This window comes from Pavona decussata, unplaced genomic scaffold, assembly GCF_977016875.1.
Source record: "Pavona decussata unplaced genomic scaffold, jaPavDecu1.1 SCAFFOLD_244, whole genome shotgun sequence".
Classification (NCBI taxonomy): domain Eukaryota; kingdom Metazoa; phylum Cnidaria; class Anthozoa; order Scleractinia; family Agariciidae; genus Pavona; species Pavona decussata.
Window position 1 is genome coordinate 2,097,007 of NW_028145649.1, and position 27,756 is coordinate 2,124,762.

The 27,756-nt window shown below is 39.7% G+C and overlaps 2 protein-coding genes across 3 annotated transcripts; both read right to left on the reverse strand.

Annotated features, from left to right (window-relative positions):
• Positions 1-1,612: 1,612 nt before the first annotated feature.
• On the reverse strand, positions 1,613-9,789 carry LOC146457393 (uncharacterized). The gene is made up of 3 exons (XM_085092096.1): positions 9,134-9,789; positions 6,042-6,527; positions 1,613-4,248 (listed from the first exon to the last, which is right to left on the reverse strand). The coding sequence occupies exons 1-3, from the start codon at positions 9,633-9,635 to the stop codon at positions 3,899-3,901; spliced, it is 1,338 nt and encodes a 445-aa protein (XP_084948222.1). The 5' UTR covers positions 9,636-9,789; the 3' UTR covers positions 1,613-3,898.
• Positions 9,790-10,829: 1,040 nt separating this feature from the next.
• LOC146457394 (ceramide kinase-like) lies at positions 10,830-27,529 on the reverse strand. Of its 2 annotated transcripts, XR_014858479.1 has the most exons (12): positions 27,390-27,529; positions 24,511-24,756; positions 22,518-22,646; positions 21,511-21,574; positions 20,037-20,257; positions 18,989-19,166; positions 18,380-18,460; positions 17,694-17,758; positions 16,490-16,689; positions 15,406-15,635; positions 11,610-14,627; positions 10,830-11,577 (listed from the first exon to the last, which is right to left on the reverse strand). XR_014858479.1 is itself a non-coding variant. In XM_085091974.1 (11 exons), exons 1-11 carry the CDS (start codon positions 27,508-27,510, stop codon positions 14,540-14,542), a joined length of 1,623 nt encoding a protein of 540 aa, XP_084948100.1. In that variant the 5' UTR covers positions 27,511-27,529; the 3' UTR covers positions 10,830-14,539. The 2 variants fall into 2 exon arrangements, 1 of the variants encoding a protein (XP_084948100.1); XM_085091974.1 differs by having other exon boundaries at positions 10,830-14,627.
• Between the last annotated feature and the right edge of the window lie 227 nt (positions 27,530-27,756).

Sequence of the window (27,756 nt, forward strand, 5' to 3'; positions counted from 1 at the left end):
AACAGTTGTTATTCTTCTTCAGACATAGAGGAGCGTGATCTATAACTGATCTCTGTATACTGTGTGTTCACGGCGGCCATGTTGGAGGAGCGAAACAACAGAATGGTTTTACTTTGGGAAATAGATTTTATTTTTATGCAAATATTATATCTTTTATTGTTTGGCTCCTCTTTCTCCATTGGTATTAATTCAGACTTAGGAAAAGTAATTGCGTCGCCATTAAGCAGCACAATGGCAAACATGTCCCTGCGACACAGTGTCCTCGCAACATTTACTTGTGTGTGTCAGCAGGTCAACGTTCCTTTTTTTTTTTTTACTTGCTACGTGCCCCTGTTGTATGACCCTGCTACGTACCATGTTGCGTGTCACTCGCCGTGATTTAATTCTGGGGGGAAGGAAGGGAGGGAGGGAGGGAGGGAGGGAGGAATAGACGGAAGGAAGGAAGGAAGGAAGGGAAGGAAAGGAAGGAGGGAGGGAGGGAGGAATAGATGGAAGGAAGGAAGGAAGGAAGGAATTTTGTGTGCCAACAGACACGACGAGGTACCAATGTATGTGTCATTTATATCCAGCATTGCCCATCGAACCCCCCCCCCCCCCCTACCTCCCCACCAACCAAGCCGACCCCACAGCATGGGGATTTTTTTTTTTAAAAGAAACCGGCAAATGCCCCGTAGTACCTAAAAGAATAAGTTGGTCTCATTGTCATTATCGTTTCAGTGACATTGAAAGGAAGTGAGACTGTCATGACGCAAAACCACGAGGCCTTCAAATGCCCCGAGGCCGAGATTGGCTAATGCTCTACCCCTTACATTAATTAAGTTCAAATGCATTAGCTCATCCAAGCTAATATGCGTTGAGCCTCGTTATGAAAGCGAGGCTTTGTGCATAGTTTTTCTCACGAAAATTAGTTTTCATTCATATGCAAACAAACAAATCCAGTTACTCTGAAATGGCCAAACGGAAACCTCATGTGCCAAGTCATCACTAATTGCATACATTTTTTATAGACACTAAGTGGGGAGGGATGGAGAGAATATGTGCAATACCCGAATGCTAATTGTTGTAGTTCTCTTGTAGTTTTATTTATATCTTTGATCAATTATCAGCTAATTTTACCACTGTATGGCCAGGGACACATAACGATTCATTTCGTTGGACATGTGTTCGGATGACCGCAATCGCCTCAGATCTCGAAGTAAGTAAGTAAAAAAAGAAAAAAAAACTAAATTTTTCTTTGGCAAAATGTCTGCTCAAAATATTTTGTAACATTGTAAATTGGCTGCGCTTTGGAAAAGGCAAATAAGTTATTATAAATTCAAAGAAAGATTACCTAGCATTTTCGTAAGAACAAATCCCGCTTCCTAAAATTTTCTGCAACTTCAATTTTCAGCTAAAGAATCCGAAATATGCCTTTGAAGGGACCTCACAGCCACAAGAGGCAATATTTTAATCATTTTACTCAAATATTCTCGTCGTGTAAGTGTGTAGGTTATTTTTCGCCTTCAAAAGCATCATGACTATAATGCTACTACCAGATTCATTCTGGGTACGAGAAAAGCTCTCCTTAAGCGAACAGCTGAACCACGTAAATTTAAAACTCTCTGTATAACTCTCACGTTGTCGCACATTCCTTTATTGTTCTTATTACGTACTGTCATTTGCATTTCCAATTAGGGTAATGTAATATATTTATTTCAAATTTAATCCTGTATTAACTTATTTATATCGTAATTCATGTCGTAATCTATAAATCGTAACTTATATCGTAACTGACAAAGGGCTGTTATGTTGTAACGGACAAAACAAGTCTTTAAAATTACTTATTTAACTAGTTTTAATCAAAGATTAGTGAGTGCGTTCCATGATCTCGATCCCAGGCTCTATGCCAAGTTGGTGATGATGTCATCCGCCCCTGCAAAATCTGCGGGGGATACCAGATCCATTCGTTGATTGATATCGACTGTCCCATACAATCTCGACTCCAACCTGTATTAGGAGTGCGTTCTTTTTACGTAGAATGCAACTAATATACAACTAACTTTAATTAATTAGTCACACAGAGCTCCGGGCACAGACCTCCATTTAAACCAGCATAAGCTGAACTGGACTTGTATGTATAAATATCGCTTTTAGATAAATAAATATATTTAACCAAGGAGCTCATGTCACCATGTGTTATTCAACGAGGCCCTGCATAATGATAGTATTTTAAAATATTAATATAACAAAGCTAATTAGTTACAGGAGAAAAAAAATACCAGCTAAAAATAGGAAACAATAATATCTAGCACATCTACATTCCTGATAGCTTACTTAAAAAGTGTACGACTACCAATTTTACTCTTTGTAAGTGACAAACTCAGGGCGAAGTTGGTTTGAACGATGATAGCTTTAAAACTCCTTTGTGTTTCTCCTTAATTTTCCCAACTACGCCATTCTCACAAGAAACTCGCGACCGCTGTAAAATGGCGACGGCTATCTCTTTTCCCGCCAAAATGACACTGGTTAACTCGCGTACGCTCGTTCTCTACTGGAAAAACCCGTAGTCGTATTGAATCGTACTCTTACTGAGGCTTCTAATTTGTTGTCACATTTGCCTATTGTAACACTCATATTATTGTATTGTATTGTATTGTATTGTATTATATTCTGTCGTTGTCTGTTTGCTAAAGGAAAACAAAACTTATCATTTAGACCAAGAAAAAATAAGGGGTACCCATTTTTTATCTGGTTTAGACTTTAAAAAAATATCCAGTGGTTTTGTCATGGTTATTTACATAAACGAAATCGTTAATTTATTGAAATTAATTTGTTGAAAATCCCACTTTAAATAACTAAAATCGAATTCCTTTTTTTTTTTTTTTTACATCCATTACATTACATCCATTCATTACGTTCTGACTAGTTTGACTAATACGCTAATCTATAATAATCTATATAATTTTGATTTGGCAATTTTCGAGTTGCTTTGAACCTCATTATGAAAGCGAGGCTTAGTGCAAAGTGTTTTTGTCATGAAAATTTATTTTTAATGTTCGCATGAAAAGCTTTGCACTTAGCCTCGCTTTCGTAACGAGATTCAAGCGACTCAGAAATAACATTTTATATGATTCGTTCTACGAACACTCATTGCCAGGTCTTGGTACTTATAAAATAAATACAACAGTTCATGAAAACCGGAAAACCATGTCGCGCATAGAATTATTACTGACGTTCTCTTTCTAGTTACGTCCCACCCTCTTATTTTACGTTATATAGGCAGTTGGCATAGGGTGGTTGTTTTTTAAGAACCCTCACTCCGCAGGAGGAAGGGGAGGGGAAAGGGAGAGTGAACTCCAACCTCGCTTCCGCTGAAAGGCCAGGCCCAGGTTGTTGGAAGCACGGTCAGTGCTAATCCAGGTCAGTTACCATGACAACTTATTGGTTTTGTGAACGGTGGACCAGGGATTAAGCGCTGATCGAGCTTTGAACAACTCGGGCCAGATTAATAAGTAGTAAGTACACAAGTGTAAAATGGATTCGCTCTGACGAACGGCTAACGCTCGAAACGTCAGCACTCGAATCTCTTCATGGTGGCCAATTTACCTTTAGTTATCAACTCTGTTGATAAACCAAACATTCATTTCTACTCCCCACCGACACAGGACCGCAGTTTCTTTAGAAACTAACCCCCTTATCCATTTGTAAAATGGCTTTTGGTTCTGCTTCCCTGGTTTGTGATCTTATTCCTCCTCTTTCATATATACCCTATTAATTTCATTGCAGTGTCTTATAGCATTTAAGTGATTTAGACATCCATGCCTTCACCTAACACCTTTCAAAATATTCGAGAAAATAACTTAAGTTTGTTCGCTCACGGTTTTCCGATTTTCACGGCAACTACTTCAAAAGCAATTAACTAACAATGGATATTATTTGACCAGCCTGTCATGTTGCGATGTCTTGTGAAACAGAATTCTTGAGTGGCTGAGAAATGTTCAGTGCACTTCTTGCTTAGGAATGGCTCCACAGCAAGACCAACAAACCCGGCCACTAGCGCTCCCAGAGCATTACCAACCGTCAACAGTCCCAGGGCAAATTCTCTCTCCTCGGGTGTGACGTACCGTGAGACGGCATGGGGCGAGTGCAAGACTATCATCCCTGCGACGAGACCGAGAGTGGAGCAGAGAGCGATAATGATCCAAATGTACCAGACAAAATGGTACCAAGATTCGAACAGAAAAAAGATCAGATGCGCCATTTCCAGTACTGAAACGATTAAAATCAAGAACAATATTTCGTTAAAAAAGGTAACATCTATAGAGCTCAAAATAAAGGTCAAAACAATCCTTAAAACGCGATCCAGCGAGATGTAGATCTAAGGTACTGTTCGGTAGAGGACGCTGTCTCCCCGAGAGGTACTCCACGAAATTTTTGGTGGAACACTGACCCTATTTCAGACTACATTATGTAATTTTCCAGCACCCTTTTTCAAACTTGGCCTCTAAAATTAATACGCATTTCAGACCCGGATTCTAGAATCCATAGCCGTTTTAAGACTTTCATACCAAAATGGTTAAAATGCAAACCCTATTCCTGATCAAAACGTCTCAAAAACCACGCCCTTGCGCGCCGCACATACCTATATAACTTGTATAGGGGCGTACCTCCCTCCCCCACCCCCGGTTGTCTCGAGCGTACTTCGTTAGATATCGTGTCCAAAAGAATTTTCAAACGCCTGTACCTGCTAGGCTTACTCTCTAAGTACGATTACTGGCGAAAGAGAGCCTGTTAGTCGGACAAATAATGCCTATCTAGAAGCATGGATTCAGCATAAATGGGCCTTCTTTGTAGATCCCTGTTAGGTCAGGTAAAGTTGCACTACGAGCCTAAATGGAGCTGAACCAGGTACATGTAAATACTTTCTGTAGCATGGAGCAACTACGAATACTCCTTCTCCCCGTGGATGGGACGCTAGTCCACCGCAGGGTTACCCCAAGCAGTATATCCGCGATACCCATGTAGACACCTGGGTGAACAGAGATAATGTGGAGCAAAGTAACTTTGTCTAAGGAAACATCACGGCAATGCAGAGACCAAACCTAACCTAGAGCCAGCGACCCTCCGTCCAACGGGTGGGGGGGGGGGGGAGAGAGAGACAGTCTCTAAACAATGTTGGGCGCATGGGGGTGTGCCGCTGGGACTCTGAAACCCTTACTCTAAACTAGACCAAGTTCAGCTACATTTTGCAACTTTAGACTTAAGGGGGCATAACAACTAAATCTGAATGAAATTTGAAGAGGTTGTAAGAAGAGATAGAAGAAATAAAATGATTTTTGGAACACTAACAGACAGTTGATACCCACGTAAGAGCACCCCAGGTTGCTAGTGGACTAACTTGGTGTCCGTCTATTAATTATTTACTACAAATTCTGATTTTAAAACTTCACTAAATCTTCAATATTTCTTATTTTTCTTAATTTTACCAATCCTTCTAGAAAAACTACCCCTCCTAAATATACCCAAAAATCATCCAAAAATTCACAAAATAGCCCACAACACAGATTCACGGAATGATGATAGGGTTTTTGGATTGCTTGAAACGTGAGCGAGATATTTCCATTAAAGCCATGTCAAGTGGCGGAAAAATGGCGTTTAGGTGTAATCCCCCGTTAATGACTAAAAATCCCTACCCTACCCCGGACTTGTTATTTTCTAGAAACTTGGTCACTATCACAGTCCAGCCAAAACAAAATCTTCTACGTGCACAACAACAACTAAAACACGTTTTTAGCTGTCAATTCCAGGGAAACCTGGTCCAGACGAAATTCTTCAAGCAGTTTATAAGTTTCCTGGAAAAACATGGATACCCTATTCTAGACCAAAACCCTCTGATTTTTAAACCCTATCCCAGACTAAACTGTTTTTAACAGCACACTCTTCACAGCGGCACATACCCATACAGCTTATATATGGAAGTACCCCCCCTCCCCCCGGCCTCCGGCCTTCCGACCGAACGTCTGTCGCGTTAAGCATTACACCACTCCATCTCGCTTACTTACCCGCAAACACCCATGTTCTATCACATTTCAGGAACTCCATCGCATCAGGCGGGAGACAGGCAAATATGAACAGATAACTCCTCCCCACGAACTTGCCAATTCTATACGAGAGCGAGTAGAACAGAAAGTGATCACGAGGTGGCACATGTGATTCGGGAAACGCAATAGTAGTAACCACCGAGGAATTCGACATGTACTCCGCGAAGAAGCTCAGAAACAGAGGAATAATAAACGGTAAAATCTTCACACCGATGTAAAGTTTCTCTCCGCATGAAGGTTTTTCAGCCACTGTGCTGGTCTGGTCTGCACTGTCAGGGGACGTTCCTACGATCGAGTATTCGACTTGCTTGTGCTCTTGAGGGCCATGGGAGTTGTCTGTTAGGTAATCCTTATCCAGAATGGCGTAAAACACCAACAATAACGCCGGGAGAGGAATTGTGATCATAATAGTGATCTTGGGTGATACGCAACTCCATGTTGTGAGGCCTACAAACGAGAGAGATTTGATCAACATTTTATTTCGCCTTACAAGATGGATATATATTTGAGCATATTTGGTTTATTGAGTAGTAAAAAAAAAAAAGCTTTATGGACGATATCATTTTATTTAAAAAATGCTCTTCCAGGGAGTCGTTTACATAACAAATTACAAAACTATGATGCTTAAAGCTATAACAACATGATCCTTGATAGCAAATACTAAAAGCAACTATTCTACAGCTATTAAATTGCATAAAATTACACAAGAATTAACATAAGCTATAAACCTCCACGAGACCGTGTAATGCTGGCCCTATGCTGGACTACCCTTTTAATTAGGATTTGCCACCGCAATAGTGTCGTGATAGTTTCAGTTGTATTGTGTAACACTGGTAATTTAGGTTTCTTGATTCCGGTATAGAATTGACAGTTTCAATTAATTTATAGCTCACCGAAGAAGACAATAGTAATATTTTCAAACAATAGAATCAAGTAGCGTTGTCTAGGTTTATAGGGAGTGCCGCGCGTCGGTACAAAGCTCACCTAGATCGAGACGCGAGAGACGATAGAGAAAAAAATCTAGAACCTGTGAAAAATAAAATTGTTGAAGTTTGCGAGGAACGCCCTGCGACTTTTGGCATTCGCAACAAGTCTTCCTTTTTGTTTCAAAGGAATCATGCAATTAGATTACTTCTTCGAGATCTGAGGGGAAAAAATAGTGATTCGTCTTTCGATTACGAATTTTTGCGAAAGAAAATCAAATGACAAAATGAGGGAAAAACCAGCTAAAACCGGCAACAAGCACCAGCTAATTTGAGCCGGAAGAAAAACAGACCAAACTTATGGTTTCAATTTCACAGAACAACCAATCATCAGCGGGATAATTCTTTAAAAAACACAATAACGTATTTAAAAAAGCCACAAATTATTCACGAACGGTGATATGATTGTTTTGGTCCGTATATTTTGATGTACGTAAAAAATCATCACATTTCGTTAAAAATTTAATGAACAATTTATATTCCAACGTTACTGGGGTAAATATATAATGGTTCATTTGTACGCGCGCTAGACGAATTTCTTCTTCGTTTCCACATAAGTTCCAAATATCCAAATTTAGAAAGCCTCAGTTTAAATGAATTTTCGCTCTTTAAAATTATTCAAACTCCAGCCAGAGAAACTGGCAAAATTCCAAAAATTGAAGTAAATTAGCCCAACAGCCACGCAAACAAGAATTAATACAATTTCAGTTATATCACAGTAGTTTGAAATTTTGATGTAGGTGAAGTAGCCGGCGAAAAACCATTGATATTGCTGGAGAGAGCATCTTAATTAAAATAAGAAAAAATTGGCCAAGTACAATTTGAGAGTCTAGTCTTTTAAAATAGCAAAGATGTAAAGCCTTCAGGTGCGGTGCCGGGGTCCCTCTCTCGAACGCTGACTTGCTGCTCAGTCGTGGAACGACTGAAATATTTCGGCACCTTGGCGCTACATGTACGTATGGGCCTCAGTTTAGGTCTAAAAAATAAGGGAGGTGGGACAACACCCTGGATAATCATAGTTCCTTAAATTCAGGAATTATTACGTTTGTATGAAGAACGGCGCACTTTCCCGTCTCTACAGTATACCTGAGTATACAAACGACTATGAGTTTTTCAACCTGAAACAATATATTCTCTATTTTACAAAACAAGGCCCTTTCCGGCAGTGTTAATGTATTTTTGTTGCCTTGTATAGCCGGCTACATCTGCTACATCAGGATTTAAAATTACAGTGATAATGGAGAATATTAACAGGTCAGTGAAGAATCCATATTTTAGGTCTGCGTCGGTGGAAGAACATCGCAACATTTTCTTTGTTTTGTAGGTTATAGCTGTCTTCGTCGCTATTGTTTTAAAAAAAAATCTTTTGTTTTTACTCCATCCGTGCTAAGTACAGGTTCTGGCACCAACGTAAAGCCCAATTATTGGCGAGTAATTTGAACTGTATTCGGCGACTAGCTATGCTATATAGCTAAAGGTGTTGTGACATACAAAACCGACCAGTCTATTGCATAATATTTGTCAATCAACGGCCAGTGGACAGAAAATTTTGTCGTAAGCCGCGTGGGTAGAATTGAGAACAGGTGCTTCCGTAAGCCGATTTTCACATTTCCGACGCAAAATCTTTTGCTTTTTTTCCTCCACATTAAAAAAATGGAAACATGAAAACTATAATTCGAAATACAAGGTTCTTTGAAATAAAACTTATTACAATTTTATACCGCCGAAACAAAATGGCCATCGATCGCTGACTTTCAATAAACTATGCGATTTCGGTGGTTGAACATTAATACAAAGGTATTTAAGTATGAAATTTTCGACTCTTTAACCTAAAACTGCCGATATATGCCAACCCCTTTTTTCTCTCTCCTTTTCAATAGGTTAACACTGTCACCAACTGCATTGTTCATCTTCCTTTTGAGTCTAGTCTCCGGCCATGTTGATGAAAGCGTGTGACCACTCAGTGAAAAGCTTTCGCTTGTGATGTTCGCTTCCCGATTTTCCCCTAATGCTAATCTTTACCCCTTAGGATTAAAAACAACTGATTCAAAAGATTATTTCTCCACTTACCTGTGTAATATAGAGGCGAGACGAGCGAAGCCATTCCGGTGCCGGCAACGAACGAACTGATGCAGACTTGCGGATAAAAAGACGTTAATCCCAGAAACACAACTTCGGCTGTCCCTGTAGCCAGCGCATTTAGAGCGATTCCGACCAACCTCACTCGTATATCTTCGACGAACGCGATCAGAATTAGTCCCAGAACCATGCAAAGCGCGAAAAAACATACCTTCACGGCATAAGAGATTCTTTGGATAAACCAAGGCGCAATTATTTTCGTGATCGCCAACGGTGTCACGAAACTAACCAACACGGTAGCCGTTGGAAGTTTTCGGCCGCTTAGAATGTCCTCCGAAGCTGTGTATAGCATTTCTTGATTGAAAAAGGACAGCGTCCCAAAGATGTAGAAGCATAATACATTTAACCAGTTTGTTTTTGTGTCCGAGGAAGGCGGCTTCTTGCCTCTCTCGGGACTGAATTTACAGAATACCTCCTTGATTCGGTCCCACATGGTTCAAGTTAGAAATCAAGACCACGATAATTCAACTTTAGATAATGTGATCGCGATTTTGGAGTTCTTAAGGGGCCGTTCGCATCATGATCTTAGGATGAACGCGAACTGCCTCGCGATCAAATAAAACATCACAGACAATATTGTTTTGTGCTTTTTTTTTCCGGTTCCGATGAAAATGACGAAAATTAGCATTGCAGATTTATTGCGATATGCCACAGGAAAGAGACAACAATGGTGAGCCGCAAAACAAAGGTTGTTTTAATTTTAAATTGAAAATAAGATATCAAAGTGTGGAGAAAAGTGACAGTTTGTTGTCGTTTAAGACGTGAATTAAGTTGAAGAAAAGCACCAAATAACAAATAAAAGTTATGAATACCTGATGTCCTGAAAAAAAAAATGTACACTAAAGGAGAAAAAATTATGAGTATTTTAAAAACGTATCAAGTGCTACTTAAGTTGCCATAGTAACCTTCAAGGCCACGTCAAGAGGTTGTTAAATTTAGAAATACACAGTCGACAATATTCTCTCCCGAGTTTATCTAAATCCTTATTTTCAAGCTATCTTTTTGAGCACAGGTGATATATTCCTATCTTGTATAGAAAGGAAATTAAGCTTGAGAGAATATGAATAATTTAGGCTGTAATTCACCGCCCCCTCGATTTACATTTCGCATTATTACCTCCCTGGCTGGACGACAAGTGTGAAGTACATTATATTTTTTCTTTTACTGAAGATATTGACTGTGAATAAGCTAAAGAGAATTTTGTGTCATCCCAGAGAGGGGCGCAAAATCTATACAAGGACGAAGAGATACGGAATTTTTGTTTGAATTAATGGCGGAATCTACACAAGAAACTTCGAAGACGTCTTCGTGAAGTGTCAATAATTGGCAAGCGCAATTTCTATGCATTTGTATGCCCTTCCAACAAAGAAAAAAAGATAAAAAGATAAAAAAAGAGTCACAAACGGGAAGTGGAAAGTTGATCCTTCGCCTGATTAAAAAAAAAAAAAATCTTACAAGACGTTCTTTCAAAGCTCGTGTCATATCGTATTGAGAATTATTTTTTTTTTTGGTGTAGGGGGGGGGGGGGAAGGGGGGGGGGTAGAGGAATAAAAGAAGGTGGTAAAATTGAGCACCGCTATTAAATTTACCGCTAAAACCATTTTAATTAAAAAAAAAGGAAACAAGATAGTGTAGTTCTGTTTATTGCACGACTCATTTACTACCAACTTATTAAATATTCTGTATTATGTAGGAATCAAATGTTCAAAATAGTTTTTATGACAACACCCCCAAATTAAATTTAAAAAATTATAGAACAGTTATCTCAAATTTACACCCGAGACTCGAAGTAAACTTTATTATTTTTTAACCTTAAGGTACCTAAATAACTTAATTGTATGTCGTTTGTATTTAGATTTAAAGGAACAGTGTATGAAAGTAAGCACAGTGGAAATTTTTCAAAAGTGCATTGATTTTCCTAGCCCCCTCCCCCACCCCCTCGCAGACGCTCTTTTGGCTCGTCAGGCAATCTTCCCTTGGGGAGGAGAGATCGCGAGCCAAAAGAGCATCTACAAGGGATGCTACGACTTTCCGTTTTCGGCTAAATAAACAAACAAACAAACAAACAAACAAACAAACAAACAAACAAAACAACCAAAACTTGTTTTTGAAAAACACAACCTGGAGCTAATAAAATAAAACACATTTACACTTGTAGCGAACAATCTGAGCCCACACTATTACATACTGACAGAAAATGAATTATAAAAACCGCACTGTTTGTGAACTGGTCAAAACTAGTACACTGGAACAGGACCCACCAAAGCTCAAAATAGATGGTACCCCCCCCCCCCCTTTCTCAATCTCAAAAGATGGTGTCTCTTTGCATAGCCACCCCTCTAGCCAGCAGTAAAAAATTACAATGAGATTCAAACCTCAGTTCTCTTGTTTATCTAGCAATGCAGACTCCCTCAAGTATGTTAATAACCTTTTTATGCACTCGTGTCACTGTTCATTCAATAGCAGTTTTCATCATTGCAATACCAGATCGAAGCATAACATATCCGTAAATCAATTGCCTCTAGAAGGTGTTGACACTGGACTACACTAAACTTTGCTACTGATGTTTGGAACTCTTTGGACATTTCCCTAAGACAAACACTCTCCTTACCAGCATTTAAGCGTGGCTTGTCTAATACCAAATTTTAATACAGTCGAACCTCTTTATTACGGACAGCAAGGGACAGGGATAAGTGTCCGCATTTTTGAGGTGTCTGTTTTTGAGAGGTAGGCTTTATATGGATTTCGGTCTCTCATGGACCAAGTGAACTGTACGTAATAGAGAGGTGTCCGTATTATAGAGGTGTCCGTAAGGAGAGGTTCCACTGTACATAGTTCCTATTTTTAGCGCAATTTTTTTAGCTTGTAATTATCCTTAATTCTCATGACCTCAGGGTTGAATAAGCATTGATATTACAAGAAGAAATTTGATGCTGATCACTGTTAGGGCTTAAAGGGTTAAAACGATAATAAACCTTGAAAAAACTTATTTTACCAGCACCCACACTTTCACCAATCGGAAGTGCCTTCGAAAACACCCTCCCGACCCTAGTGGGTATATTTCGCTTTAAAACGTAATAATTTATTTAGCTTTCCCGCATTCTGCTTTCCACAATAAAATTAAATATAAAATACTCCTGGTGGATATCGAATATAATGGCTAAACCCTTGTTTTGTTTCCTCGCAGGGCTCGAAATAATTGAAAATGTTGCCCTTGGTTGAATATGTTGTTATTCTGCGCATTCTCGTCCAGAACTCGCGATCCTTTTGGCCAACGCCACGAATCAAGGCGCTCGGTATGTACGGGATGTAACAATCATAGAGTGGTTTGAAATAAGATTAATATATATTATTGCCCAAAATGGTTCGGCACAGGCGTACACAACGCAACACAATGCTATACAGCTGTACACACGCCTACACAGCTGAATATAGTACTACACAATGCCCCATCCTGTACAAAGCGCAACACAATGCTTCACAGCTGAGCATAGCACTACACAATGCCCCATGCTGTACAAAGCACAACACAATGCTTCACAGCTGAACATAGCACTACACAATCCTACACGCTGTATGCAGCCCTGCACAGCAGTCCACAGCCCCACACAAGCCTACATAAAGTCTACACATCACTACACAATGCACCATGCTGTACATAGCACAGCACAATGCTACACAGCTGTCAAACCACTATATGATGTTTACACTACGTACCTGCGAGGCCCTCGATTCCTGGCGCGGGCCAAAAGAATTGCGGCTCTGGCACGAGAACCTAGTGTACTATTCAGGGGGAGAGGATCTGGGCCCAAGCTAAAAATTATCGGGTGTCTTTGATTGAGCCGTACGCGCTTCGACCAGCGGAATCGCGTATTCGGCATGTGAAATATATTGAATTCTTTTTGTAACTTTAAGGAGGTAGGAGGTTAATACTCCTCGAAATGGTTGGAAAAAGTGGGCCGCTCGGTTCTACAAATCCTGAGCCTAACTCAGAAAAAAATATGTTACTTTCAATAACCATTTTCAAGCCTCTAAAATCTACACCCGTTTTAAGACCTAGTCTAATGTTTGCATAACCGAAGCGTCAAGCTGCGGTTTGCAAAACCGAAGCGTCAAGCTGCGCTTTTTCAGTCGAAAGATCTCGTTGTCACTCTCTTTGACCCCTCCTCGTTTGAAGATGAAACGAGATTACCGCGTTGATACGGTCTCACTGTTTCCTTTTAAACCACACTCAATTTTAGACCAAAACGAGAAACACGCGGCCCAATTTCAGACCGAATAAATAATAATAATAAAGAAAAAAAAGTCACTTTATTTAAGTGTCAATGTATTTAGCGCAGAGCACTAATTGGGGACACTTTCCAGATCGAATTGGAATTTAGAAATGTTGGTTTTTTGAGGAGAGGGGAAAACCGGAATACCCGTAGAGAAAAACCTCTCGGAGCAAAGACGAGAACCAACAACAAACTCAACCCACATATGACGCCAAGTCTAGGAATCAAACCTGGGCCACTTTGGTGGGAGGTGAGTGCTCTCAGCACTGCGCCATCCCTGCTCTTAGAAAGAGTTAAAAATCCTACCCACCCCAGTGGGGTGAGGAAGGAGCAGTGAGTTAGTTCAACGCCAAAATGGGGCCTTAAGCACGCGCTGAGGAGAGTTCAAATTGTCGCTTTCGTTACGTTTCTCACGCACTCTCCGTCATTTTAGCACGTGCTGATAGATTTAAGGCCCTGTCCACAAGTGTACGTTTACGTTCGTAAACGTATACAAAGTTTTCTGTCCACACGTAAACAAACGATGATCCCCCAACATATCGTTTACGTCTATCCACACGTAAACGATAGGAAAGTCGCAAATGCATAACTGAAGAATACAACGAGGCCGCCTGGGAACCAGAATTGCCATGAAATCTTGACTGAGCATGCGTAGATGCTCTGTGACGTAAGCGTTCACAAGTTGTGTTGTCCACACCAGAGTAGATAAACGTGCATTGTTGTGCGCTTACAAATTTATCCACTCTGGCGGGTGTTTTCGAAAATATCCGTTTACTGAGATCGTTCACGTTGTTTACGTGTGGATGGGAGGCCTAAACGCACAAAAAATACACGTTTATGAACGTAAACGTATAAATGTGGACGGGACCTTAATATTTTATTGGAAACCTAGAAGAGTTCAAAATTAACTAAAACTATCCAACACTCTTGGCACTTCTTGTGCGCCCTCAGAATTTCAGTCTGCTTATATACGTTTGAGATAATTAAGGCTCACCATTTATAAACAGGCTCTAATTTTCTATCATATGACCAACTTTACCGGAAACTAAAATTGGGATTAACGTTATCGTCTTCTGCAAACCGTGCAAGAAGGAGTGTCTTCGCATTCTTCAATTCCTCGGGCAAAAAGACGGATAAGTTGACGATGTACTCTGAAAAATAAATGCAAAAATAATATAAATAGACAACAAAAATAGCAATTCAAGCCGAAAGCGCTGTTCTTATGACTGCACCAAACTAAGGGCAAATTTGCCACATCTGGCTAATCACAACAAAGGTAATTAACGAAATTAGCCAATCAGGACCCAAAAGAAAACACATGCAACTGGAGCTAAGCGCGGGAAATACAAAGCTGATGCCAAGGGCGGGAAGACATGAACCTAGAACTAAGCGCGGGAAGAGATCGGGAATACATGCAAACTGGTGACTGGTGCCAGGCGCGAAAATATAAGTAACCGAGGTGCCAGGCGCGGGAAAACATGAAATCAGAACTGTGCGCCGGTAAAGCGCGCGAACTGATACATGCAAACTGGCGCCAGGCGTGAAAATATAAGTAACCGCGGTGCCAGGCGCGGGAAAACATGGAATCAGTGCCAAGAGCCGGAGAACATGGAACCAGTGGCAAGCGCGGGAAAATATGCAACAGGTGCCAGATGCAAGAAAACGTAAAACCATTGCCAAGAGCGGAAGCACATGCAAGCGTGCAAAGCGCGGGAAAACCAGACACGTGTGTTGAAAAATGTGTAACCTTTTCCAAGAGCGGCAAACATGTAACTCTACACATGTTAACTTCTTGTCAAAAGACAGCCGAGAGCTAATTGAAAGTTTACCCAAGTACCTAGTGTTGATCTCGGAAAAACAAATTAAGTAAATTATTAAACTAAAGGAGATATCTTATCTGTATATATATAGTTTAGAAAACGTTCGTACTTGATATGTAAGGCGGGATGAGTTATTAGTTCCCCGTCCACGTTCCAAATGCTCTTCGCGCGGGGTCGTGTCCTCGATGATGACGTTTTGGCGGCCAGCCGCTCCTCGTCATCTTCTCTCGTGCCCAACTCCTCTCCGCCGTCAGTCTCGTCCCCAGTCTCATTCTCTTCAGCCAGCGGCCGGAAGTAAAACTCTCGCACGCGGTGAACTTCCACAAAATCAAAGTTGAACTAGATAGATAGATAGTTTATTAATCAAAGACCTTGCAGCCACAGGCTGAATCACGTCTGATTTACAAAAAAACATAAGAATGAACCACAATACTAACCTAAAAAACTATAAATCAAGACTTTAAACAAAAAGGACAAAATATATAATAAAGAGAACAATATTACATCATGGGAATTGAAAACAGAAGCAGCGGGATTTTAGCCAACTCGGCCTACAGTCTCGTCGGTTAAGTATCAGACGATATTCCACGCGATTTCGCAGGATAATTGTTAAATGTCCGTGCTAGCTTATTTCCAGAATTTACGAAAATGGTAGCTGATTTTTTTCGCACTTTAAACGACACCTTTACCCCTCCGAAAACGGAAGGAATCGGTTTTCCAGTGCTTCCAAATTTTGAGGTGACATTTTGCCGAAGAAATATGTAGACTTTTGTAACGACTACATCGGAATTTCTCAGGCGAAGAAGGCCTAACAAACAGATATCCATCGAAATGAACCACTGAGTGCCCTTGAGAAAACAATCTCGGGCTTACACTAATTGTATTTAGAGTGGCTTTTTAATTGAGTGTCGAAAGTAACTTCGCGTTTGCTTCTGTTTTGCTTTACTAGGCTGTACGAAATACTCTATGATTGGGTTGGCAAAGTTCGCGCCATTTTCTCAACCAATCAGAAGCCAAACCAAAACTAATCGTGTTATGGTCGCACGCGTTTTCCCGCGCTTGACGCAGATTACATGTATTTGCTTCGAGTTCTGATTGGCTGATTGTGTTGTCTACGTCTGTTGTGATTGGCCAGAGAAATTGCTTTGGTCACTCAATTGAAAACCGCTCTAAAGAACAGACTATGATGTTACCTGATCGGCTTTTGACGTCATTCTAATCATGTGCCTGAGGTACTGTAGTCGTGAGGTGTGTTTCACAAGAATAAGGTCCAAACAGCCATCCGCCAGATGCGCGCTGGGTGACAGACCTTCAGGGCTTTTAGCACATGCGCACGAGATGTTCGCGCCAATGACACTGATAAATCGACCTCCAATGGACTGCCAGCTGGGACCTGTAATAAAAGACAGGCAACTTCTATAAACGAATATTTCGCTAATCAACAGCGTTGATAACTGAAGGTAAATTAGCCACCGTGAAGAGATTCGATTGCTAACGTTTCGAGCGTTAGTCCTTCGTCAAAGCGAATGAGGGAATTGTGCTCACGATATAAACACGATCAATCCACAATAGACCCTTCTCCAAAATGGCGCCAACAGATTTGAACGAGTTAACTGAAATTGAACTGAATGAAAAACTGATACCAGCACTGGAAAGAGCACATTTACTTTAGTAACCTTGCAAAGTTTCAGCATATTAAGCGTTATATCAGGTTAGGAAATGTAAGATGAAATTTGACAAATTTACAGACGTTTGTATGACTGGGGGTATGCGTCATACCCCCAGTCATACAAACGTCTGTAAAGTTTTTATTTTTCAACTTACATTTTCTCAGCTGATATTACACCTGATATGATAAGCAGGGTTACTAGAGTAAAAGTGCTCTTTCTAGTGCTGGTATACGTTTTTAATTTTAACTTATTTGAATTTTCGGCCGCCATTTTGGAGAAGGGTCTATTCCCTGATTCGCTCTGACAAAGGAAACGTCAGCACTCGAATCTGGCCAATGAAACTCAGTTACCAACTCTATTGATAAACCAAACATTTGTTTCCACTCCTTGCAAATGCAGCACCGCAGTTTCTTTAGAAACTAAACCCCTTATCCAACTGCTATAAACAATGACGGTTTTCTTAGAACTTACACCTCAAGATCGACACCATTAAAGTGAGTTACCATGTACCACGTTCTTTACACGTTAGAGTGTTAGGGTGGGAGAGACGCGCCACATTTTTGAGGGCTATGAACAATTGGGCCTCCTTGCCAGAAAAACTAAAACGGCCCACGCCAAATTAAATTTTTCAGGGAATTTAAATAAGCTTTTAACAATTAAACATTTATCCTAACTTGTTAGAAATTGAATGATCGATTGGGTGACAGGAATATGATCATTTACTAACCTGTAGTATTTTGCTGAGAACTTCGCTGTAGTCCTGAGTCAAAAACATCGTTACAAATATTGCACCTAAAACGACACATAAATGTGAGATAATAAGGTATTCATTCCATGTGGTGATAAAGAAAGAACGTGGAAAGGCTTAAAATGAAATAAGAAAGAATTTATGTTTACAGAGTATAATAACATGTTGAACATTATATCTTTCTTAGCGCGGTTTTCAACTGATTGTCGTAAAACCAAAATCAAAGCCATTACATTGGCCAATCACAACAGACGTAAACAACACAATGAACCAATCGTAATTAGCAGCAAAAACATGCAACAGGCGCCAAGCGCGGGAAAACACGTACGAGCGAGGCACTATTGGTTTTGGCTTTTCTTCTTAATGGCTGAGAAAGTGGCATTTGCGAAATTTGCGGACTTCTCGAAGCCCTACTTGACCATTTCCCTTTCTAAGTTTAGATTTTCGTTAAATTTATCATTCTTGCTATTTTCGCCATATTTGTTACTCAATCTTTTCACATGGCAAGAAAAAGTCTTGTTACCTTTGCGATTTTTGCGAGGAAAGGAAATGTCAGTGGCGTTAATTTTCTAGGCGGCTCGGAGCTGTTCTCTTTTCCAGAGGGGAAGGGGAGGGGTGGGCTCTCTGGTTCACTGTTAGGGAAGAAGTAACATTAGAGAACTCACCCCGAGCGGCATCTGATCTTGTCTTGTGGACTTGTCTCTCCAGGCTGTGCAGGTAGATAAGTTACCACTCCTTCATATCCCCTGTTACAGGATAAAACATGTAAGCCATGTATGTTTATGTGTATATATAAAGGATTTCTTCCTCTTTCCTTTCATTTCCCTCCCACCTTGACAAGCCTTTGCCAACAGCAGGCTGTGAAATTTTTGTACCAACAGAATGCCAAAAATAAAGGTGGTTGTTGTTGCTGTTGCTGCAATGCGCTCAAATAAGAGATATTCCATATGTATTTTTACAATAACTGCCAAACATCCTGCGCGCTGATTAGCTTGTTACAACTATTGTCTACAGGTATAAGAGTACAGATAATAAACAATGATGTCAGATGTAACACGCGCGCTTTGTCAACGGAAAATTAAGCCAATTCCGATCGCACTCTTTCCATGCTATTGTGTATACTCTTATGGGCCAAAACGAGCCAAAACTTGGCAGTGAAACCACTCGCCCGCAGCTCATGGTTCCACTTGAGTTTTGAACATTTTATGACATCATTTTATGGTAGACCTATAAGAGAATAAACCATAGAAAACTGCCATGGATTTTTTAAATACCTGTTTGACATGAATTTTTTGAAACCAGCCACATCATATCGTTTGGGTCCCATCCAGCGAAGCTTCTCACTGTCTTGCATGACATCACCAAAAAATCCGTAAGCTGCCATGACAACACTATAGCGCAACACTTCATTCTTTCTTTTGATGCAGCAGACATCCAGTGGCTGCATGTCACCTGAAAAATCATGTAGGTAAAAAATTAATGAGTGACTGAGGGAAGCATGGTACAGAAGGTAGGCTGCTGAATTAATGGATGAAGTGAAGAAGGAAGGAAGGAAGGAATAAAGAAAGAAAGAAAGAAAGAAAGAAAGAAAGAAAGAAAGAAAGAAAGAAAGAAAGAAAGAAAGAAAGAAAGAAAGAAAGAGAAAAACAGAGAAATACAGAATGGTGAGGAGAGAACTGATGTGAAGAAATGAGGGTTTCAGAGTCCAACAGATGAACATTGTCGTGGATGTCCTAGGAGGATACGATAGGAAAGTGAAGAATGACTTAAACAGTTTGCTAGGAAGGTCTAAGACAAACAAAGTCTAAGAATTATGAACATTGCATTTTTACACTACAGTATGCTACGTTACGCTGTTTTTGTATATTTGTCTTTGTACACCCACTGGTACCCCATAAAAGGTGAAAGGAGCTTAGCGTTAGGTCCCTAAATATAACCTAAGACCAAACATGTATTTAATTACAGACAATAATTGTCAATAAAGAAAGCAAACAAGCTATGGACGTGATAGACAGAGGGATGGAGAAAAGGGAACAAAGGAAATTTGGTAGACAAAGAAAAGTAGGAAGGGAGTGAGGGATGAGGAAGGAAGGAAGGGAGGGAGGGATGAGGCAGGGAGGGATAAGGGAGGTAGGGGTGGAAGAAGGAAAGAAGAAAAGAAGGAAGAAAGGGTGTACATGTCTTGAAAACAGTTGGTTTGGCGAACAAATGGTAAAGTAAGCCATCAAATGGGTTTCCAAGCAAAAATGAAGAGAACAAAAAGATTGTGAAAACAAGCATTTTCCTGACTTTAAAAGGTCGCTAACTAAAGTATTTTCTGACCTAATATAATGTGAAGAGCTGCAGTCACTGGATCATTGTTCCCTGTTGTGCAGAAAGCTACAGCATCAGTTGATCCTGCTGGGATGATTCCTATGGGGATATCCAGGGGAACAGGCTGAAAGTCATGTGATGTTGAATCCAACATGGCATCCTGCTGTGCTCTTACGAGAAGACCATTTAACACTTCATGAAACATACCATCTCCACCAACAGAGATCACCCTAAATATCCAATCAAACTTATATTAATACTCTTCAGGTACAGTAAAGTTGCATTGAGGTAACAAACAGAAAACATTGAGCCACAAGCTTCAGGTAAGTACTTCAGCCCAGCTTACAGTAGGAACTAATCAGCATAAAGCAAATCTATAGAAGTAATACTGCTCCCAAATATTGACCACAGGATTCCCAACATGAAGCAATGCTACTGTACTTCCCCTTGGATGGATGCTAATCTGTCACAGGATACCCAGAATAAAGCAACTACTCACCACTGGATGGATACTAATCCAGTAAAGGATACCCCGGTAAGAAGAAAACAGTCCTGAGTAATGATATTAGGGAGCTTAAGCACAGACATTCGTGAGCCACAGAGAGTAACCGGAAGTCAAATGTTTCCTTTTTTGGTGTGGTTTTACTCCTTACCATGGACAGAAAAAGCTCTTGTTGATGACTGTGGCTTGATGTTACAAACGCGAAGGCGTAAAAACGCTCCAAAAAGGGACTATTCAATTTCCCGTTGCCGTCTGTGGCTCAAAAATGCCTGTGCTTAAGTTCCCTATTGTATCATAGGATACACAGAATGAAGCACTTACTAAGAATGTCACAACTCCCACCCCAGTATGGAGAAAATAGGAGTGTTATTTACCACTCCTCACTGGATGGGATGCTAGTCTATCACAGAATACCCAGAGTAAAACAACTAAGAGTGTCACTTCTCCCAACTGGATGAATGCTAATCCAAGGGAAGGCTACCCAGCCAGTATTACTACTCCCCAACGGATGGGATAAACATACACTGTAGAATGACGCATGTACTTTGAGTGTTACTACTCCCCACTGGATAAAATGCTGATCTGTAATGTAGGATACTGGAAATAATGTAAATAGGAGTAACTACATAATATACTTGTTGTAGGTTAAAATGAATCTCAGGTTAAAATGATTTCAACCTAGGCTGATTTGTATTTTCCTTTGTTTCAGATGTAAATTACCCAGCCTTAAACAAAGGAAAATACAAATCAACCTAGGTTGAAATCATTTTAACCTGAATTCATTTTAACCTACAACATACTCTCCACTGGTCGGGATGACGCTATCGCCAATTAATCCCAACCCTAAATATTGGCCCAAGTCACAATGCAAGGCTGCAATTACATTGACTTGTATTAATATTTCCTGTAAACTTCTCCCTTCCCCATTCAGTACCGTCACCTTTTTGGCAACTGAGTAAAGGTATATTTAATACAACATACCCATCAATTTTCTCCAATCCTTCTTCTAGCAGATAGTCCCTGGCGTGGTTAGCCCTTTGAGTAACTGAGTCAACAAAAAAAGATATCCAGTGTGAAGTCATTTTAATCATTCACCACATACACATACATGTACAGTTTGTGTAGGAACTGGGAGAAAGCAGCAGACAAGTGTAATTCACTTGCAATTTTTGCTGGCGATCAAATTTGCCACGATCAGTGCAGCATAAAATTCACTAGTATGTACAGGTACACTACCTACACTGTAAGTGTATGTTGCTGGCTTTTAATGGGTATGCATCCTACTGGAGATCCAATAGACCTATATTTGATCTGAGATATGTCCAGAAATGTGCGCTTATAAGATTCATGAACTGTATGATAGACATCACAAGGTGTCCCCTAACCCTAATTCTTACTAAAACACAAACAAAATTTTCTGTCAAACATGAAGTTATATGAAAACGTTACTGTTTTATATGGAGTACCCAAATTCAGGCTTAGGTGCATTTCTGGACAGTAGAGACATTTAGCAGCAGGCTTTTTGGCAAAAACCTCAGACGGCAAACGGCTAGAGATCACATGACAAGGCTCTGATGTTACGTTTGCGGTTTTGACGTGCGTTTTCAATGTGGAGAGGTAGGTTTTCACGTAAGTCATTTTTTGTTACCTCAGCGATTTGAGTCGTACTTTTCAATTTTTTGAAACGTAAAAATGTCAGATTTGTATGTTGCAAGCCTTTATGTTGATGTTTAGGTGTAAACTAATGCGAAAGAGCGAAGATGGATCTTTATGTTGCTGTATGAAAAACAGCACTACTGCTGTTCGCAAATTCAATATGGCGGCCAATTCAAGTGAGAGGTGTAGCTAAAGCGGTAGAGGCCATAAATGTCAAACGCCAAACGCCTAACCTGAAAATGCCGTTTCCGGTTTGCCGTTAACGCAAAAACCCTGGTGCTAAATGTCTCTATTAGTGATATTTCTGCCTTGAAGTGAAAGTCAATACTCACCAATGATTTCAACTTTTATATTTGCCAGCTCAAACAATGGCTGCACTTGCTCTGTGTATATTTTACGGGCAAGTTTTCTTCCTCCAACAGGATTGATAAATACTAGCAGTCTTTTTGGTCGATTGAAACCTAATTAAAAATTAAAAAACCATGATTACATGTATCTTTAGTAAAATTAACATGCATTGCAGCATTACTTTAATTATAAAATATTGAAGTTAAACAAAACAGTATTAAAATGAACACTGAAAACTGACATCATACACTGGTATACTATGAATGGTTTGAACCCAGGAGTCATGTCATAAGTACATAAATTATTATGGTCATCTGAAAGCTAGAGTGTCATCTTGATATGGTTACTTAAGTTCTATGAATCAAACCTATTTCAATCTGTTCTGTAGTTGATACTCTAACTGATGAAATAATATATTATTATAAGTAAAGGTTTAGATATACATAGGCAAGTGAAAATAAACGATAAAACTGAACAAAGTTTCGGAGTCGCCATGATGCCATTATCAAGTTCGAGGTAATAGAAATAAATAAACTCAATGTTTATAAAATGTTGCTAATCAGAGAGTTAACACCATCTCTCAATGTCCAATTGGACTCAATTCAAGCAAAACTATTTGCGTGACATTATACATATTCATGTTAATTTTTGGTGAACTATTTCTGACATTGACTTTATTTATTTCTATTACCCCTACTCCCAACTTGATAATGGCGTTATGACCACTCTGAAACATTGTTCGGTTTTATCATTTATTTTCTGATGAAATAATTGCCTTGAAATACAATACAATGTGAAGGGGGGGGGGGGGGGGTAAGGTGGGGTCTTACAGCTGCAACCAGTTTGGTTGTCATGGTCAATAGAAAAGTAATAGTGACTTATAGTGGTTTCTATTTGCTAGAACTGACCAGCCCGTCTGTACTGTAAATCGAATACATCCTTTTGACGGGATGGTAAGTACTGTCTTCAAAATCTTGAAGACTGATCAATCCGAAAATAGTACATGCTCTTTTGAAGAAATTCAAAAGGAGCCTCAAATAAAACTCATCCTTCAAATTAGTACATTCCACTTACAAACTGAATGGTCTGGCGGGCCAGTTCTGTCAAATGGAAAGCACCCTTAAATACAGTGTAGGTGCATCAAGGCCACCAAATTGAAGGAGCAAGTGTTTTGCTAAAGAAGGGAAGCTCATTTTGACAATGGTTCTAATTAAAGCACACTTGAGAACAAGATTTTTCAACCACCACAATTTTATATCTGTAAATTATTATATTTTATTTTAAATTATTTCTATTGTTTTTATGTAAAAATTGTAACTACATGATTTTATGCACTCTTAATTTTCTTGTCTTTTGCTTTTTGCTACTTACATGTAGTTAGTTGCTCCTTTGGTCACTACACATTTTACCCTTGATGATTTATGTAATTTAATATTGTCTTTATGTTACTTTAATTTGTGACGTATCATAATTTCCTTTTGTAGTAAACTATTGATTGGAGAAATAGTTGTACTTTAAATAAAAAAATCTGAAAAAATCTGGCAATCTGGCAACCTATTTATCACAAAAGGATCACCAATAATTATTAATTAGCAACTAACATGTATAAATAAAATATTAAATGATGCATTAGAGAATTAATTCTGCAGTGTGCATGTTGGAGTGCTAGTAAACACATGAAATTTTTTACTGAGTGTTAGCCAATTAAGGCAATGGGAGATGAGACCACATGAGGGAAAGAAAAAATCTTTGACCTTGGTGAAAATCAAACCCACAACCTCAAAATTTGATCAACCATACTCCACCAACTGAACCACTAGGATTAACTTGGTATACCATCGTTCAAAACTGAAAAAGGATTTACAAAGACCTCATTAATCTTTTTGTTAATGGGGTTGATAAATTTTTGGAAATTATTATTTTCCAAAAATTAGAAGTCTGTGGTAGCGGTCTTGAGACACTGGAGCAGAAACCTACCTGATAAAATGCTCTGTATACAATCTATCCATTCTTGGCATAAAGATGCATCTTCACAATCAAACACAAATGTTTTCTCCCGCCATTTGTGCTTTTTCGATCTCTTTATAGCATAGACACAGAATGAAGAGCTTTTCAGTGACACCAACTCAATGTCTCCTTCTGTGGGCTGTGCTATTACTGGATAGTGAGGAACAACAGCGAATACCTCACACAGTGGCAATGACTTCTTGAAAGAAGCATTTCCTAAAAACATGATTGAAATATAATGGAGGGCATGGTTAAAAGCTATGTTATGTCAAAATTTGTTACTCTGTAAAATTGAAACAAACTGCTCCAAATGAGCTACGATGAAGGACTAACATCAGCACCGGAATTTCTTTATGGTGGCTAAGTTACCTTAAATCAACTACTGTATGTTGATAATTTAACCAAACATTTGTTCACTCCCTCACAGATGTAGTTACTACAACAGTTCCTTTACAAACCAGTCCTCTAAGATCTACAGCCTGTACATTGTATCTGCTCCAAATGAGTTCTACCTGTAGTTTAATTAGTGTACAAAGTCATTTGAAGGCATACACAAAGCAAGAAAAAGGAGCAGCCACAGAATTTACTTTTACTTTTGTGGAAAATTAGATTGGTCAGGACTGGGGGCCGACGGGGATGGCCACACAAATACACAAAATTGTACATGTACATACACAATATTCTAGTTTGTACAGTTTCAAACAGAGCAAAGATAAATAATAATTATTTCACAATTCCTATGAACCTAGCCTCCCACGCAGTCGTTTTTAGGGGACTTGAATTACCTCCTCCCCACAAACGCCTGCTTACCCAAGCGCCACATTCCTTTCCCATTGTTTTAATCCCCAGCACCCTAGCCAATCATCATTGAGGCATTGTCTAATGATATCAAATCAAATTGCTGTTTACAATGGTCGCTTCCGTTTCCCGCGAGCTTTGTACAGTCTCTGGTACAGTCTTGAGAGATGCGGGAGTTAAGTTCGAATATAGATATTTTTTCATTTCTGGAATGGCTGGTCATGGCTGAAACGCCAAAACAAATTTCGAATGTGAATACAAGCGCTTCTTCTGCATCGTTTTGACAACGTAATCTGCCGAGAGAGTCAATTTAAATCTTCGGGAAAGTGTAACCGATCTTCCCCGCCTGATCGAGTTGACATTCGGGTGCGGAAACTCTGGAGCAGATTTGTTTGTTTGTACGAAGTGCTACGAGAGACTTTAAAATACTCGATTCGAGAGAGCAAACAGGAATGCAGAAGGTATCAAGGGGAGATCTGCAGTATTTATCAGTCCATTAAAGACTATTAAATGCAATGTTAAACGACAAAGAGCCGATCAACTTGTGGTCCTTGTGGAAAATGACGTATATGCCCCCGAACGAATTGCAACAACAAAGCGAGTTTCAACTGCAAAATCTTTAAACTTTACCGACATATCGGTTAATATATCAGTTTCCTCCACACCGACAAGGTCGACAAGATTGAAGGCAAAGCTTGATAAATATTATTGAAGCGACTTTGCATAACCAGTCTGCAAATTGACGAAAATACTGCTATTTCCCGTGACGAATTCTTTGCCGGATTGCAGTTGGTTGATAGGCATTTACACAAGAAATTTTGAACGTGGGGCACACGGTGCTCAAAGCTCACGTAAGTTCGGTCAAGTTCTGTCTCCATTGTGATGTTTTTCACTGTTCTCGCGATAGACGTTCTGAGGTCAAGGTCAACCTTCCAGATTTTAGAAGGTTCACTGTGATTGGCTGAGCGGCGGAAAGGAATGTGGCGCTTGGGTAAGCAGGCGTTTGTGGGGAGGAGGTAATTCGAGTCCCCTAAAAACGACTGCGTGGGAGGCTACTATGAACCCAGATGGTCAGTGTACTTATTCAATTTGGCAGCTAAAGGCTAATTTGTACACCCATTTATTGGCCTGATAACAGGTTCAGTCAAATGGGCTAATTTACGTGTTACCTACTATTTATCAGCCAATTTCTTTTCCTGTTTTGTAGCATGGGTTGAAAAATGGCCTGATTCTAAAAATCTGTAGCACTGCCAAATAGCTTTATAATCAGGCTGACTTTCGTCGAATGAATCATTTTCTCCGCCAAATTGGCCCAATTAATTGGTATACATATAAATAAGCACAAAGTCAATACTTACAAATTTTGGATGATTGAGGGAGCCAGTTTCTAAAGAAACTAATGGTGCTGCATTGGTGGGGAGTAGAAACAAATGTTTGGTTTATCATTCTTTATCATAGTGGATAACTACATGTAAACTGGCCACTGATTTTAGTGCTGACCTTTCGAGTGTTAGCCCTTAATGTCAGAGCGAATCTTCTCTGACAATTAGGGCTTACATGTATGCTGAAAACGTCAGCACTTCAATCTCTTTATGGTGGCTAATTTACCTTTACTTATCAACCCTGTTGATAAACCAAACATTCATTCTTATAAATTTTGAATTCCATGTATCACAAGAAACATTTTGAATGGCTGCAGTTTGTCAAGAAAATGAATAAATCAACGAATAAAGCCAAGTGTGAAATTAATAACCAGAATCAGTACACAATAAAACTATTGACTTGAAGCGAGCTATATGCCTAAAACATCTCGAAAGACTGAAAGTTAATTGAGTACGTATACTTAAGCTGAAGCTAAGCTTAGTTTGTTTCGATTTCAGCTTCTGTTAAGATTTCATTTCACAAATTTAACGTTGTAGTCACAGTTTGCACGCAAGATTTGTAGTTCTCTATGTACGTAGCAACATTTGAAACAGGAAATACTTGTCTTGCTTTCAAGTAAGCGCGTTCATACATGTTAAAAACATAGCAGAAATATTTGATTTTCTTACCTAATCCATTATCCTCAATACCAACATGGCCCCAAGACAGGGATGTGTGCGAAAGAATGACATCGAAGGACTTTCCGTCTACATCTAATACGGATCGCTTCACCGCAGAACAGGCAGCCATGTTTGTTTCTGAAAATTAGGAAAGGTTACTCTCCAGTACTCTTCCGTCTCTCACTTCATACATGTCTCCCCCACCCTGACAGTACTCGATAGGTGTCCCCGCCTTCTCCCCCGGTAGGGAGAAAAATAAATTTAATTACCGTATTTACTCGAATAAGCGCCGCCCCCGAACAAGCGCCGCCCTCGATTAAGCGCCGCACATGGAGCGGAATGGTTAGTAAGCGCCGCCCTCGAATAAGCGCCGCAG